This window comes from Bactrocera neohumeralis, unplaced genomic scaffold (assembly GCF_024586455.1).
Source record: "Bactrocera neohumeralis isolate Rockhampton unplaced genomic scaffold, APGP_CSIRO_Bneo_wtdbg2-racon-allhic-juicebox.fasta_v2 ctg1159, whole genome shotgun sequence".
Lineage (NCBI taxonomy): Eukaryota > Metazoa > Arthropoda > Insecta > Diptera > Tephritidae > Bactrocera > Bactrocera neohumeralis.
The window spans coordinates 19,859-38,443 of NW_026089651.1; the positions used below are offsets into that span (position 1 = coordinate 19,859).

Below are 18,585 nucleotides of genomic sequence, written 5' to 3' on the forward strand. Positions count from 1 at the left end.
AAGGATTTTATAAGTTAATGATAAGTTAATAAGAACAGCGTGTGAAATATAATATCAAACTCTGCCTAATTAAAGCAAAAATATTTAAATTTTAGAAAGCATTTTCAAATCTACTGCATCTGGTAATTGAACAAAAATTAAATAAAATATTTCATTAGGCACCAGAGTTCAATTTTATGATTTTCTACTATCGCTTATATTGTTTGCAACAATTATTTCCATCTATTTTTATGAATGCATAAACAAATATTGGATTTATTTTTTATTTATTGGTTATCAGCGATATGCATATGTAGATGATAAGCAATGTACGTAGTAAGTGGATTTTTGTTTCCTTATTTGTATTAAAACAGCTGTTTGACAGCGAAAAGCTTTTACCTCACGTGGTGACTTTTTTAAGCTTTTTTCTTATGAGGTTTGAGCAAGAATAGCCTCACAAAATATGCCTCACAAGAAAGCTCTCAAATTTTTCCTCTCAACTCAGTTGAGATGTTTTTTCAGAATAGAGCTGATAGAATACTACATAGTTTGCCATATTTCGTAAGCTAGAAGCTTTCTCTTCAGCAGTTTAACAGCGCAGTTTTCATTTATATGAAAATTTCGAAGAGGCAACATATTCCATTTCCACATATGCCGACGGCATAATTCGTTAATATGAAAATTAGAAGGGCGAGTTAAGACGGTTGTGTTATATTATAACAATAAAGTACATTTTCAAAATAACATTTAATATTTAGTATAATATTGTTAATTTATAGAAATGTTATGCAAATTGGGTTGGGAAGTCTTAAACTTAATAAACTTATACAAGCATAAATCAAAATATCATTTCTCATTTTAAATTTATTATTTTAATTGGTATATAAAAGTTATGCCACTCTTATTATATAGTAGTCCAAAAATATAAATTCTTATTTTTCCCAGAAATACATTTGTAAAAAAAGGATCTTTATCATTTGTTATTATCTTATTTTTTTCAAAAATACATTTGTAAACAAAAGGATATTTATCCTTTTTTATGTTCCACACAAAAGTTTTAACGTGCCCTACATCAGCTACCTACCCGACGGCATTTCGCAAATGATAAAATAAATTTTTCAAGAGCTCAAAGCATACGCTACATCATCTCGAACCTACCTACCCTACGCTTTTGCGCAAATGATTATATCAGGATAGCAAATGCCCACATACAGATTTGGCAATGGCAATAACAGTTAGTATTCTATAAATTCTATCCTGTCGAGGTGCCCTGTAATAAGTGTATCCGAACGTTCCATTGTTTTGTCATCTCATGTAAAAAGCACGTGTATCCGAACGTTACATTGTTTTGTCCATAAATTTAGAGACTTTTTGCTGCGCTCCTACTTTAACATCCTTGGTTTTGTCATCTCATGTTAAAAAAAAGGAACATTTAATCACAGAAATAAGAAAGTAATAAGTGTATCCGAACGTTCCATTGTTTTGTACATACATTTAGAGACTTTTTGCTGCGCTCCTACTTTAACATCCTTGGTTTTGTCATCTCATGTTAAAAAAAAGAAACATTTAATTGGAGAAATAAGAAAGTAATAAGTGTATCCGAACGTTCCATTGTTTTGTCAACTCATGTAAAAAGCACGTGTATCCGAAACGTTACATTGTTTTGTACATACATTTAGAGACTTTTTGCTGCGCTCCTACTTTAACATCCTTGTTTTTGTCATCTAATGTTAAAAAAAAGAAACATTTAATTGGAGAAATAAGAAAGTAATAAGTAAGTAATAAGTGTATCCGAAGGTTCCATTGTTTTGTCATCTCATGTAAAAAGCACGTGTATCCGAACGTTACATTGTTTTGTCCATAAATTTAGAGACTTTTTGCTGCGCTCCTACTTTAACATCCTTGGTTTTGTCATCTCATGTTAAAAAAAAGAAACATTTAATTGGAGAAATATTGAAATACTGCTAAAAGTGATTTTCTTCTCGCTGCTTACAATGCCGAAGAAAAGAAAACGACCTGACAAAGGTCGCCGAAGTCGTGTAAATGTGCAACGAGCTACTTTAAGCTCCAACAATAACAATCGTACAAGTATGGAAGAATTACGTTCAAGAGAAAATAACTATCAAGTGGATAGGGGGAGAATGGAACGAGTTCGTGCACATCGATCACAACAGCAGCGAGCACGGGATAACGAATTTAATCGATTCCGCAGACGCAATGCTCCTGTAAACCTCGAACGAGGAGCATTTTCCTACGATCCGGAATTTGATTATAGTGCCGACAAATCTGTGACGATTGGAGAAATGTCAATCATTTGTCAACATTATAAAGCATTAAAGTACAGTAGTGAACCTGCAGGATTATGTTGTGCCGGTGGCAATGTACAATTGCCTCAATTGGTTACACCACCTGAACTGTTACACTCATTAGTTAATGGGATGGAAAGTGAGTCTAAACACTTCTTGGCTAACATCCAAAAATATAATAATTGCTTCCAAATGACATCATTTGGTGCAACGCATATAGTACAAGACGGGTTCATGCCTACTTTCAAGGTAGTATACCATAATTGTTTTAGTGTAATTCTAATTTGTATTTGTATCACAATTAATTTAACCAGTTCTTAAACAATTACAGATACCAAGACAAATTCATCACCTACTGGGGGCAATGCTGCCAATGCCAGATGCAGATCATAAATTTTTGCTAATTTATTTTATGGGCAATCAAGATGTGGAAGTTGATACACATTGTGGTCATAATCCAACCGTCAAGCGAATCATTGTCCAACAACTGCAAACATTTCTTCACGAGAATAATGAATTAGTGAAGATGTTAAAAATGGCACTGGATCGGATGCCATCAGACAGCCATAATATTGTAATAAGAGCAGACAAAACACCTACTGGAGAGCATGCAAGGAGGTTTAATTCACCGACAATAGATGATGGCTATTGTCGTTGTTGGAGAGAATTTGCAATCAAGAGTTATTGTACTTCATCGCCCAAACAATGAATTGAAACGTGTATATGGAACGCATAGAGCTTATGATGCTTTACAATACCCATTAATTTTCTGGCAGGGAGAAGATGGGTACCATTTTAATATCAAAATGGTTAATCCAACAACAGGTAATTAGATTATACAAAATAAATTATTTTATAAATATATAAATATATTTTTTTATCATATGCACTTCCAGGTGCTGATACACACAAAAAAGTCAGTGCCATGAATTATTATGCATACAGACTCATGATCCGTGAAGGTGAAGTAATCACATTTTGATGTGTCAACGGCTCTTTCATCAGTATGCAGTGGACATGTACGTCAAAATTGAGACTGAAAGATTGACATACATCCGTCTTAACCAACAGCAGCTTCGATCTGAAGAGTACATTCATCTTCGCGATGCAATGAATGCTGACGGCAATGTAAATAATGTAGGAAGAATGACAATTTTACCGGCCACTTACATCGGAAGCCTGCGCCACATGCACGAGTACGCTCAAGATGCGATGTCTTATGTTCGAAAGTATGGCCGTTCAGACCTATTTATTACATTTACCTGTAACCCACAATGGATTGAAATAAAAAAAGAACTGCTACACAACCAAACACCACTTGATAGGCATGACATCACAGCCAGAGTTTACAAGCAAAAATTAAAATCTTTATTGAATTTCATAACAAAGCATCGTGTGTATAGCCGAGTACGTTGTTGGATGTACTCTGTTGAGTGGCAAAAGTGTGGTTTGCCACATGCTCATATATTAGTCTGGATGGTTGACAAAATAAGGCCAGAAGAAATTGATTCCATTATTTCAGCCGAAATTCCTGATGAAACGGTTGACCCAAAATTGCACACGATAGTAACTAAACACATGATACATGGACCTTGCGGAGTTTCCAACAACAGCTCACCCTGTATGATCGACGGCAAGTGCTCCAAACGGTACCCGAGAAACTTGCTTGCTGAAACCATCTCGGGAATCGATGGTTACCCATTGTATCGTCGGCGATCAGTTGAGGACTGTGGACGATCTGTAGATGTCAATATAAAAGGACAAGATTTTCATGTAGACAATCGTTGGATTGTGCCGTTCTCGCCCATATTGTCCAAAACTTTTGAAGCTCACATCAAAATAAGAAATGGTCATCATAACCGCTCTGATTTATCTTTTTGAGACACAAGCACAATTGGCGACGCGTAATCGGATACATTTAAAGTAATAATAAGTTTCTTTATCTAACCATTGCTTTACTTGAGCATCTACGATTATTCGATCTTGAAATGATACACGCCTAGGTGGCTGATACACCGGTACATCGTCCTATAAAACAATTTTCATTTCCACCGGGGAAAATCTGATTCTTTCTGGCTCATATCGAGCAATCAACTTTTCCACTTCTAACATTTTTCCCTTATCGAGATGTGACAAGTCATATGTTGATTTTGGCTCCTGTTCATCTATTCAAATCATACTAAAAGCTGCTATTTCTGCAATTTTACCATTATACTTTTTGTTGCTGGGCTAACAAATATCTGGTTTATCCTTCCTTAAAAACCTATCGCTCTCCTCGCTAACAATTAAATCGACTTGACCCAAAATTGAACGTCCTATTAATGCCGGATGTTGAAGATCCCTATTGTTGACAATATGAAACAGGATATTTATTTCAATATCATCTACTTTAGCTCTGGTTTCGAAACTACCTAACGTGACCACTTCTGAATTACCGATTCCGCCCAGTACTCGTTTATCTTTGTTTGGCATAACTGTAAGATTAAGTTTTTCAACTGTATCTACCCATATCAAACACAATCGACTACCTGTATCAACCAACGAAGGAAAAATTACATTCCCTACCTTTACCATTTTAAACTTTAGTCCAAAATCTGCCTCTGAAAGGATTGAACGTTACTTCGGTAACTGTATTCAAATTATCTCTTTCACATTTGGTTTGACTATCAGACATTCGCTGCGTTTATGGCCGACCTTGTTGCACTTGTAGCATCCAAATTGTTGGTTTGTGCAATTCTTAGCTATATGCGAAGTTTCGCCACATTTGAAACATGAGCGGTTTATAATTGAACGTTGAGTGTTTTCCTTCCTTGATACTGACTCTATTTTCAACTTCGACCTTTCGTTTATATTTAATTTTCTCATAAACTTTTATTTGCTCTTTTAGTTCCCTTATACTCCTTGCTTGGTACAAAACCGTTTTGTTCAATTTTGAATCGGGAATCCCTAGTATGAAATATTCTTTTACGCTGGATTCCTCCAGTTTTACCCGCTTCTCTATTTCCATTAAGACATATAAAAATTCAATAAATGTTTTATTTTGTCTCTTTTGACGATTCCTTAAACGCCTATGTACCTCAGCTGATGAAAGTGATATTTCGAATTCATCAATTAAAGCTTGTTTTAAAGATATCCAATCACGGATACCGGTTTGGCTTCGAACAAATGCCCTAGCTGCTCCTCTGAGAAGCTGTTTTGCATAAATAAATTTATGGATTTCCGACCAGCCTATTATATGTGCGTTTTCTTCAAAAGATTCTGCCCATTGATTTACTTCCTGCCCGTCTGTACCGTTAAATGACGCCAAACTTTCTTCAATTTCTCTAAATGTAAAATGAGGAACCGTGGGTGGCACCGGACCTTTACCCAAAACACTCTCACAAAGCGGTTCCACTGATTTGACCTCACTCTCGCTTTCATCGTCATCGTTAAGAAGACCGTAGTGTGTCAGAAGTCTGTCTCGTAATTCCTTCTGGCGTCCATTTGTCGGTAGCCCTACTTCTTTTAACATTTCTTTTAACACTGTCACTGTCATGTTTAATATAGTCTAAGCCTTGACAGACGGCCCCATTTTGATTACTTAATCAGATCCAAATTTTACAATTAGTTTGAAACTCTCATAAACAGCTCATTGTCATTTTTATAATATTTTCAATGAAAATTGATAGAAGATAAACATTACGGTTGTTAGCCGACCAATTTTTACCAAATCATTTTTTATTACAAAAGCATATCAACACATTATTTTGAAAACTGCATCATAACATAGAAGTTTTATTGATATTATATTGAGAATTTGATATACAGCTGTCAGGGTTGCTTGTATTTCATTCACAATAGATGAAAATTGGCCATTTTTAACAATGTTGCCAACGAAAATCTCACAAACTCCCTAAAATTTGGAGAGTTATTTTTGGATTCAGCAACGGAGTTAGCTGTGGTAACTCCTGAATTAATCCCGAAAAATGCAATTAATCTGGTTTAACGCTGCCGTCTGTCAATGCTATAAGCCCTCATTTTGAATACTCCTTTACAATTATGCAATACACCAAATGATATAAGTATATGTATGTATATGATCTTATGTGATAATATTAATTTAATAAAACTTAATAATACCTGTAATCCTCGTTGTAACACGAACTGCCTCAGTCAAACCAGCCGCTCGAGTTTTGCTGCTGACGGTGAACATATGCTGCTGTTGCCAACACACTTTTCACCGCTTGACGCCGACTCTGCTGCTGCAACCCTTTCGTTGCCAACTTGATAGTAACGCGTAACGCACGCTGTTTGTTACGCTTATGCACTTGTGTTGCCGTATCCACTGCTTCTGCTGCGCTATTGCGGCACAACTGTTTCGATGAATATTTCGCTTGACTACATGAACTATCTCCGACTAATGTGTTGCGAAATCTGCTGCGCTGTTGTGGCGAAACCGTTTCCACACACTACTCGTTCGAAAACACGAGCCAATCGCAACCTGTTTGTTGCCGATTCTGCTGCGCTGTTGCGGCGCAACCGTTTCCACACACTGCTCGTTCGAATACACGAGCCAATCGCAACCCGTTTGTTGCCGACTTGTTGATGACGCTAAACCTCGCTGCTTGTTACACCTGTGTACGTGTGTTGCCGTCGCACTTGCACTCTTCGCTGTTTCTGATGCGCTATTGCGGTGCAACCGTTTTTACTGTATGTCTTGTTTCCCGACACGAACCAACTCCAACGTTGTTATTATACACGTACCGTAACGTCGCTGCTTGCTATGCTTCTGCACTTCTAGAAAACTCCGGTGTACTAAAACTGTACTTCACCTGTATTTTGTGCACCCCCAAAAACCGCTTCCAACACTTAGATTTGTCTCGCTGCTCCACTGTGCAGTCTACCAGAATCTCGATCTGGTGCCGAATGCTGCTGCCTTCGAGTTTGCTTTGCAGTGCACAATATGGCCAATAAAATCAGTTGAGTTGAGCCCCCAATTTGTAGGATAGACGTACGGCCAACCGACCAATATATAGATGACTCGCCAAGTCCGATTTGCAGGAAACGAATGTCCCACTGATGTGCGGAAATAAAAGACTGGACCAACTTCACTTCGCAATAGATCAATTCCACTTTTATTAAGAACTTGTGCTTTATCAAACTTGACAATACTTGGATCAATCTTACTTTTATTAAGAACTGGTGCTTTTAATACAGTTTTACAATACTTAGATCAATTATTTATCAAAGAAGTGCTGCTTTACAATAGATAGATACTTTATTAACTGCCTCGCCGTCCGCTATTCAAGTGAAGTCCGTTATTGGTTTTATTCCGTTCGAGTCCCATTTTCGTTCAGTCAGTATTGTCGTGTGTCAAAAACGTTCAGTCCGCACGGTCGCATTTCTTTGTCCTACATACATATATGTATAATAAAATCTATCGACACTATCAAATCATCAGTATTTATTCTATGTTAATAAGCTAAAAGCTAATTAATTAGAATAAACTTAAAACCAATGATATTTTGATAAATACTTTAGTAGGTTAATAGATTACAATGTCCTGATATGAAAAAATGTACACTATTACTATAATATTTGAAATTAAATACTACAATTATAATGATGAATTTTTCATAATGGATATTCAGGTTCATCGGGCTTAAGCTTTAAGCAGTTTCACGTACTATTTAACTCCCTATTCAGAGTTCTTTTCAACTTTCCCTTACGGTACTTGTTGACTATCGGTCTCATGGTTATATTTAGTTTTAGATGGAGTTTACCACCCACTTAGTACTGCACTATCAAGTAACACGGCTCTCTGGAAATATCTTTCTAGTAACCACTAACGTTATACGAGCTAGATATTACGATATTCCATACACTGCATCTCAAATTTGCCATATAGACAAAGTGACTTAGTGCTGACCTATTTTCTTTTCGCTCGCCGCTACTAAGAAAATCCTTGTTAGTTTCCTTTCCTCACCTCATTAATGTGCTTAAATTCAAGGTGTAGTCCCATATGAGGTGAGGTTGTATAAAAAATTTAATTTTTTTGAAGTTATACTTCTTATACGAGTTCGGAAAAGGTTGTCTGCGAAGATGTTCGAGCAGCAAGCGAAGCGGTGACGACAATCGGCGATCGTTTGTTCGTTTCTTTCGGCACAGCTCGGCTTTTCTACCAACAACACAATGTTGCTATGCTTATGCTGTTGGTGTTTATGCGTATACATCACTCATATGGGTAAATGGCCTGTATACATTCAAATAAATATTTTTCTTACTAATAGAAATTAAATTTACCACAGCAATATACATAATATACATATACATAATATTGCTGTGATAAATTTAATTTCTATTAATAAGAAAAATATTTATTTGTATAGTATACGATGTTAAAAGCAAAAAATTAAAATTTTATTCTGTCGAGATTCGAACCTGTGGTAGCATCTTGACTTTCCAAGCGCTTACCACCAACACCACCTTTGACACTTAGGTTGCGCTGACTTAAGTATGCTTTGGTTATGCATGTACATAAGAAACACACGATGGTTCTAATAATTTTGTTTAAGTATAGAAATATGCTTTTGTAAAACATTTGCTTTCGCAAATATACAGACAAATGTGCAAACGACATAATATATGTACATATGTATGATTGTTTCGCATTTTGCTTCTACGCCGATCAAATTTCTATACAAAAATCGGCTGAAATGTGTGAGAAAATAAAAAATGGACAACTAGGGCAAATAATGTTTAAAAAATTTATTGACAATTAAATATAAATGAAAATACATATAAATTTACTTAAATTTATTGAAATTTCGTTTCGCATTTTTCGGCACTTTCAAATTAATTAATATAAGTAAAATTCACGACTTAACCCGCACACGTCTTATTCGCGCAAAATTTCTAACTTTATGAAAATTGGCGCAATTGTTGACATTTCAATTTTATGTAAAGTTTAAAACATGTTTACATATGAATATATAATATATTTGATTTTGGCGCAATTATTGACACTTGTCTTAATATACAAAATTGGGCCAAAACGAAACAATGAAATACATAACTACTTTGGCATGTCAATATGGAAATGCCGACGGCAAAACACAAAGGCATATATTGCACATATGTACATACGTACATGCGATTTCTTGGTTGAAAGCAAAAATTGAAGCATGAGAAATTGAAATGCCGACGGCAAAACGAAATTGCTTACATTCATACATTGCGTATGAATCATGAAAATACCATCATAATGTTTAGGTAAATGTTTAATATATTTAAAATGAGTTATTATAAAATAAGATCCCATATTCAATTAAAAATAAATTCTGTTGGGATTCGAACTTACGTGCTGAAGCGCTTACCATCAACACCACCATTGACACTTGAATTGCGTTGTCCTAATTATGGTTTGGATATGTATGAAAGAAATATACAATGGATCGCCGATTGTTACCTCTTTCCTTGCTGCTGCTACGCATATGTATGTTTGTATGCTTGTTCATTATTGAAGTTATACTCCTTTTTCTTTCCTTTGTCTTTCATTTCTGCGAATTCTCAACTATTTTATGTGCCCTTTTATTGAAATACCCTGCGTTGGCCGTTGAAAAATTAAGGCTATACTTTACAGGATTATTTCTGTAGTTAGTCTTCATTAACATTTTTTGGGAATCGACCCGCGATGACGAGGTATATTGTTTTATCTGACAGCGTGAGGTTTAAGAAGTTCATTTCTAATTTTGTCTTGTGGCATATTAGAAATGATGTTTCTTCGAAAATCGTTCGCTCACAACGGATAAAACGACTTGTGAATGGTGATTTTAATTAATAAATTCCTTTTGGTTGAAATGCTCTGCGTTGGCCGTTGAAAAGTTAAGACTATACTTCTCAGGATCATTCATTCCTTTCATTTCTTCAAAGAAATTAATGACCTTTAGAAATATGCATATTTGCATTATATCGCTGTCATTTCCATACTCGTAGCAATAGAATTTCTATGGCATAGGTAAAGTAATGGCCGCCAATTGTCACCCCTTGCCACTGTAGCAGCTTCGCCTACAAACATGCGTAAATATGTATGTATGTATACATATGATCGTGAATACATATCGACGCAGATTTTTGCGAGAAGTACAAGGAAGTTGTGCAATTTATGATTTTTAGCTTTTGCCATCGTCGCGAAAAGACGAGACTTGTTGGCAAAGGCATGCTCGGGGAGATAATAAATTATAATAAACTAGCGTTACCCGGCGCGCTTCTCTACGCAAAAAATTGATTGCTTAAAAGATGAATTCTTAACACAATAATGAAAAAGAAAAGCAATGTTCAATTTAATACAATTGTATACACAACATTTTTTGTTTTATTTTGTGGTGCATAAATAAACAAATTTTTCGTGGCTCCAACTCTCGAATGCAACGTACAGTTGACCGTGAGAAAAGCAAGCTTCCTCTAAATTAACTCCACACACCTGGAGCGTTTGCCCTTGAGCTTTGTTGACGGTCATAGCAAAAGATAGCCGAACAGGAAATTGAAGACGTTTAAATTCGAATGGCATGTCCGTTGGTATTAATGGGATGCGCGGTATTAGTACAATTTCACCTTTTGCTTTGCCAGTGAGAATTGTTGCTTGAATTAAATTTGGCATCAATTTCTTCACTGAAAGTCTCGTCCCATTACAAAGTTTCGGTGCATTAAGATTTCGAAGAAGTATAATCGATGAACCAACTTTCAACTTCAAAGTATGCGGTGGCATGCCTGGTGGTTCCAAAGAATTTAAAAATTCAACCGGATAATTGACTGCGTCTTCATCATTCATAGCAGTATCAAAGGATTTATACGTTTCCGAATTACCTGACAATTTTTCCTGGATGTGGAAATTGATTTCATTGACATTGACATTTTTTGGTGCTAATTATGGTGGTTATTATAATTTTGAGCAATATTTGGAAAAACGCGATCAATGAGTTCTTCTTTTGATGATACAATTATTGAAAAATTATTCGGTAACGTGATAAACCCATTTTGATCACTTGCCATTTACATATTGTGGAGTATACGTTTGTACGAACGCACGCAATTCATTACGATCGAATTGCAGTTCGCGTTGCAATTCTCGTTCAAATAAATCATGCATTGGACGATTTGGTGGAGTCAATCCTAATTGCCCTAATGCCTTATTTGCAATCGTAAGGCAGAAATCTTCGATCATTATCAAGGCTTCATTATACATTTCCAATGTCAGCAGCAATGCAGGATCATTGGAACGATGTCGAAGTCGAATCAAAATGTCTTCAGCCATGAAATCTTTGTATTTATTCCACAATTCCAGTGGATTTGATAGAAAACATGTTGATATTATGATCACAAATAACATACGAGTTTGAATTGGTGGAGAAACAATTGATCCATCACGAAGCGTAGCATCCCAATGCGTATCATCTTCCAGCAAATGCAAGTGTTGACATGCTTCACGGTATGTTGCGCACAATTGACCAGTAACAGTTCGTAAATGTTGGAATGATTGAGGTCCATGTACGTTCACCAACAAAATTCGCAAGTAAAAACATTCAACATTAGCTGGACTAACTGTAAAAATGCGTCCCAAAGCATCTGTTCGAAAAATACCTGGATAACCATCAACAGGTGTGCCTTGTTTGCGATGTTGAAATTTTTTTGTTGATGCATTCCATGTGAAATAGTGAGACACTTCCGAATATAGCAAAGTCCTGGAAAATTCATCAGTTTCACATAACTGGAAATAAGCTGTCAGTGTAGTTACTGGTGGCTCTACTACTCTTTGTTCGGCTTTTGCAGCAGTGTAGTAAACACGTTGGTCGTTTTCAAGATGAACTGCCAAATGTACAACAACCGGATGTCTGTCATGAATTGGAAACGATAAAATACGCCATACAGCTTCATTCGTACTAATATAGCGCCCCATTTGGTACTGCAAAATTTCGTCATGATTATTCTCAGGAGCCACTCCAAAAACAGCCATATTGCTGCCCTTATTCACATACTTGCAAATATATTTGATTGATTTTACAGAATTGCAATATTTTACATTGTTGTGGGCGTTGAACATTTTTGACAGCATCGGTGAGTACGGAACTATCCACCGGTTATCGATTTCAACATCTTGATTTTTAATTTTAATTACAGTTGATTTACCGTTGTCTTCAGTTGATCGTCGACGATACTGTGATACTGATATCCATCATCTCCTGTAATTGTTTCAGCAATCAATTGCTTTGGAAAACGTTTCGAACATTTACCATCAATCATACAAAGTAGATTTCGATTAATATCACCACAGAGACCGTGAATCATATTTTTCGTGACAACTTCGAATAATCCTGGCGATGGTTTGATCTGGAATTTCGGCCGATATGACGGTATCAATCATATCATGGGTTATTTTGTTTACGCACCAAATCAAAATATGTGCCTGAGGTAAGCCTCTTTTTTGCCACTCTATGGGATACATAAAGCACCGCACTTCTCCAAATACACGGAGTTTGACAATCAGATCCATTAATTTTTTCAATTTTTGTTGGAATACACGGGCAGTTATGTCATGCCGATCTTTTGGCACCTGACCATCAAGTAAACAATCAGACACATCGACCCACTTCGGGTTGCACGTAAATGTTATGAATAGATCCGGTCGTCCATAATTTCGTACATGTTCATGCATATGACGTGGACTACCAACATATGATTATGGTAAAATTGTTAAACGGCCGATATCATTCACATTTACATCATTGATTATTGCGTCACGCAAATATATGTATTCCTCTGATCTTAATCGGGCTTGATTGTAACGGATGAAATTTAATCGCTCACTTTCAATTTTGGCGTACATATCGATGATATATTGATGCGAAAGTTGATTGCATCGCAAAATAAAATTTGTTTCTGAGGGCGAATCATCAATCGGTACGAATAAAAATTCATCGCACTGACTTTTTCTGTTGATTCTTGACCTGTATTGCAAAAATTAATTAGCGAATGAAAATGATTTATAAATCATATTTAGCACATTCGCGTAAATTGCGGGAATTCCCGTCATTCATGTTTCCTTCAATAAAACAATTGCGGGAATTCCCGCGCTATTTGAATAGCTATTGATAGGCTTTTCTATCGTCAAAAATGGTTCACTTCTTATCACTTCACATTTTTAGTGTTGGTAAAGTCGTGAACTACCATCCCTAACAGGCCAACCGCAATTCAAACAAATTTAATTTGGGGAATCCCCATTCAAGGTTAACGTGCCAGTCATTTGGGGTTTGTTGAGGGGAAGTTTCAATAAAACGAAATGCGGGAAATCGCGACAAAAGTGCATAGGAAATTCATGTGGTAATGGCGGGAATTCCCTAATTTGTTCAGACTATTTAAAAAAATTAACCTGTAGAAAAAAAGCGGGAATTAACGCTCTTCAATTTTGTATGGAAAAATTAAGTGATTATCTGGCAGCCACCCGCTAAATTCAAATGAACGCGAACGTGTTAAACAAAATAAAATGTATATGTACCAGTTGTTGGATTTATCATTGGTATGTTGATGTGATAGCCATCGTCCCCTCTCCAAAACAAAATGGGGTATTGCAATGCATCATAACAGCGATGGAGTTCTGAAATACGTTGTAAATTCTCATTTCTACGATACAAAACAATGTCTCGTGACTGAAACTGTTCGCCAACCACAACAATGGCTACTTCATCAATCGTTGGTGCATTGAATCGTCTGGTGTGCTCCCCAATTGGTGTTTTATTGGCTTTTATTATGATTTTGTGGCCATCGGAGGGCATCCGTTCGAGTGCCACTTTAAACAATTTCACCAAATCATTGTGTTGATGAAAAAATGTTTGCAATTCATTCACGATTGATCTTCTCGTATTCGTCGAAATTGCACAGCGCTTATTTAATTCACGATTCTCACCATCAATGAAATATATTTGCAAAAATTTATGATCATCATCTGGGAATGGTAGCAAAGACCCAGGCTTATGGTATAATTGACCTTGAATCGGTAACGGTCGAGAAATATATATAGATGATAACGGATCTTAATTTCTAAAAACATCGAACACAGGGACGGCACATAAATTAAAAATGATATTGCTAATTCCACACGAAGAAATCACCTTAAACGTCGGCATAAATCCATCTTTTATGATATTTGTAGCTCCAAAAGATGTCATTTGAAAGCATGAATTGTATTTTTGAATATTTAAGAGGAAATGCTTTGACGTTGGCGAATTACCAAAAACCAATGAATGCAAAGGTTCTGGCGTAAGTTCTAGCACCGGTAATTTGACTTTCCCACCAGCACAACACATGCCAGGCGTTTCGTTTATGAATTTAAATGCTTTGCAATGTATATGTACATTCTATATTCATCTGGCCAATGTAGGCATACATGCTGTAATCAATGGTGGCATCGTAATTGAAAGCCGCGTGTTCCATTTGACGTATATCATAAATGGACGTACGCCCACGACGGTTTCTTGGTGCTTCACTCTTATCCAAGTGAGTTCTCCGTCTGTGTCGTTGTGTTTCCATTTCATTTCGTCGAACACGATCTTCTTCACTTTGTGATCATCGATTTAACGCTGTAGCATTTGATTAACGTGAACGTCTGCCAATGTTTGGTCGTCTTGAACGTGGCATTCTTTCAGTACAGTGTATGACTAATTGAATGTAAAAGCAATACATTGAAAATTATTTCTAGAAAAAATTATACATTTAATTCAAACTTCAATGTGTGTGCGTGGAAATATGAATTCACATACACTCACACTGGACATAACCTCAATTGTGCAAATAAAGAAAACACTCACCGATATCAAATTAAAATTGTGAAAATTAAGTAACGCTTGGCAATTGAACTATATATATAAAAATGAAGCAATTAAAATACAATTAAAAAAGAAACACATGGTTAACACTCACCAAAAGTATGTTTGTTCAAAATGAGAGCAAGATATAAAAGAACTCAAAGCACATAAGAAAACTGTCAACTGAATTCCAATGACAGCAAATTAATATTCTGTATGCAATGAGAGCACGATGTAAAATTGATAAATCGTATTGAAAATACTTTATTTTGGTACAGTGTATTTACTCACAAAAAATGTCAAACTCAGGAACGGCTGCACCGATTCCAAACAAACTTCACACAAACCACCTCCTTATAGATAGGAACGAACTCTAAAATTTTTGTGTCAATCGATTCGGCGGTTCTTGAGTTATAAGATTACCAAGGAAATGTAACTTCTTTTTATATATATAGATAATTAAGGTGTTTACATGTTTGATGGTGCCAACCTTACAAATATGTTACCAACTCTCAAAAATACTTTTATTATAATAACGGGGCATCTCTGCCTGTGCAGACTCCACATTGCTCATTGCTTACTAGATATACAGCCCTATTCTCATGCCCTCACAAAAGTCACCATCCTCACTACAGTGATGTTTCTCACTATAGTGAGGGTTACCTTATTCTGGCGAAAATTCAAAAGCTCAAATGCTCACTATTATCACAAATATCTGTGACGTGTGAAAGCAGCCATCATAATAGAAAACATCTGTGGTTGTTTTGTTTTACATCAATATTTGACATTTTTTAAAAAATATTAGAGTGTTATAAATAGCATGTAGGAACAGTTCTTTGTGTATGCGGCAATTGTTGCGGAGGAGGAATCGGGGGGTAGGAGGAAAATTTTGAGGGGTTTACGAGACAAAAGCGATCCTTTTACTATGCAAGACACAACATTTATAAATACATTTCGATTCCTAAAATCGCTATGTAAAGCACTTATAGGTGAATTGGTGATGCATGATGTGCAGAAGTCGAGTATATCTGTTGATCTGCGTTTCCTGGCGTGTTTGTGTTTTTACTTGCGTGGCTCCTACAAAAAATGCGTTGGTAATAGTTATATGCTTTGGGATCAAGGGTGTGCCCTCGGCGCAATCGATTGTACCCATATTGGGATTGTTTCACCCTCAAGCACAGACGCCACTACTCCTCTCTCACTTTTCATGAACCGGAAAGGATTTTATAAGTTAATGATAAGTTAATAAGAACAGCGTGTGAAATATAATATCAAACTCTGCCTAATTAAAGTAAAAATATTTAAATTTTAGAAAGCATTTTCAAATCTACTGCATCTGGTAATTGAACAAAAATTAAATAAAATATTTCATTAGGCACCAGAGTCAATCATGATTTTCTACTATCGCTTATATTGTTTGCAACAATTATTTCCATCTATTTTTATGAATGCATAAACAAATATTGGATTTATTTTTTATTTATTGGTTATCAGCGATATGCATATGTAGATGATAAGCAATGTACGTAGTAAGTGGATTTTTGTTTCCTTATTTGTATTAAAACAGCTGTTTGACAGCGAAAAGCTTTTTACCTCACGTGGTGACTTTTTTAAGCTTTTTTCTTATGAGGTTTGAGCAAGAATAGCCTCACAAAATATGCCTCACAAGAAAGCTCTCAAATTTTTCCTCTCAACTCAGTTGAGATGTTTTTTCAGAATAGAGCTGATAGAATACTACATAGTTTGCCATATTTCGTAAGCTAGAAGCTGTCTTTTCAGCAGTTTAACAGCGCAGTTTTCATTTATATGAAAATTTCGAAGAGGCAACATATTCCATTTCCACATATGCCGACGGCATATTCGTTAATATGAAAATTAGAAGGGCGAGTTAAGACGGTTGTGTTATATTATAACAATAAAGTACATTTTCAAAATAACATTTAATATTTAGTATAATATTGTTAATTTATAGAAATGTTATGCAAATTGGGTTGGGAAGTCTTAAACTTACTTATACAAGCATAAATCAAAATATCATTTCTCATTTTAAATTTATTATTTTAATTGGTATATAAAAGTTATGCCACTCTTATTATATAGTAGTCCAAAAATATAAATTCTTATTTTTCCCAGAAATACATTTGTAAAAAAAGGATCTTTATCATTTGTTATTATCTTATTTTTTTCAAAAATACATTTGTAAACAAAAGGATATTTATCCTTTTTTATGTTCCACACAAAAGTTTTAACGTGCCCTACATCAGCTACCTACCCGACGGCATTTCGCAAATGATAAAATAAATTTTTCAAGAGCTCAAAGCATACGCTACATCATATCGAATGATGCCAGCAGACAGCCATAATATTGTAATAAGAGCCGACAAAACACCTGCTGGAGAGCATGCAAGGAGGTTTAATTCACCGACAATAGATGAAGTGGCTATTGTCGTTGTCGGAGAGAATTTGCAATCAAGAGTTATTGTACTTCATCGCCGGAACAATGAATTGAAACGTGTATATGAAACGCATAAAGCTTATGATGCTTTACAATACCCATTAATTTTCTGGCAGGGAGAAGATGGGTACCATTTTAATATCAAAATGGTTAATCCAACAACAAGTAATTAGATTATACAAAATAAAATTTTTATATGTTCAATATATAAATATATTTTTTTATCATATGTATATGTGTATCAGACTCTTGATCCGTGAAGGTGAAGTAATCACATTTTGAAGTGTCAACGGCTCTTTCATCAGTATGCAGTGGACACGTACGTCAAACTTGAGACTGAAAGATTGAAATGCATCCGTCTTAACCAACAGCAGCTTCGATCTGAAGAGTACATTCATCTTCGCGATGCAATCAATGCTGACGGCAATGTAAATAATGTAGGAAGAATGACAATTTTACCGGCCACTTACATCGGAAGCCCGCGCCACATGCACGAGTACGCTCAAGATGCGATGTCTTATGTTCGAAAGTATGGCCGTCCAGACCTATTTATTACATTTACCTGTAACCCACAATGGATTGAAATAAAAAAAGAACTGCTACACAACCAAACACCACTTGATAGGCATGACATCACAGCCAGAGTTTACAAGCAAAAATTAAAATCTTTAATGAATTTCATTACAAAGCATCGTGTGTATGGCCAAGTACGTTGTTGGATGTACTCTGTTGAGTGGTAAAAGCGTGGTTTGCCACATGCTTATATATTAGTCTGGTTGGTTGACAAAATAAGGCCAGAAGAAATTGATTCCATTATTTCAGCCGAAATTCCTGATGAAACAGTTGACCCAAAATTGCACATGATAGTAACTAAACACATGATACATGGACCTTGCGGAGTTTTCAACAACAGCTCACCCTGTATGATCGACGGCAAGTGCTCCTACATTGGAAATTACGGCAGAGATTTACAATGACACATTGATCATAATAGAAGATATGTGTTTGT

At 35.7% G+C, this 18,585-nt stretch overlaps 1 protein-coding gene and 1 pseudogene across 1 annotated transcript; one reads left to right on the forward strand and one right to left on the reverse strand.

Annotated features, from left to right (window-relative positions):
- Window positions 1-9,889: 9,889 nt before the first annotated feature.
- On the forward strand, window positions 9,890-10,092 carry LOC126766431 (small nucleolar RNA U3; annotated as a pseudogene).
- A 546-nt stretch (window positions 10,093-10,638) lies between these two features.
- Window positions 10,639-14,395, reverse strand: LOC126766429 (uncharacterized). Its single transcript, XM_050484214.1, has 2 exons — window positions 13,816-14,395; window positions 10,639-13,267 (listed from the first exon to the last, which is right to left on the reverse strand). Exon 2 carries the CDS (start codon window positions 12,373-12,375, stop codon window positions 11,305-11,307), a length of 1,071 nt encoding a protein of 356 aa, XP_050340171.1. The 5' UTR covers window positions 12,376-13,267; window positions 13,816-14,395; the 3' UTR covers window positions 10,639-11,304.
- Between the last annotated feature and the right edge of the window lie 4,190 nt (window positions 14,396-18,585).

What these genes read in the sequence shown, in the direction of transcription:
- LOC126766429 (XM_050484214.1), bottom strand. Translation starts at nt 12,375, where the DNA reads ATGCTGTCAAAAATGTTCAACGCCCACAACAATGTAAAATATTGCAAT.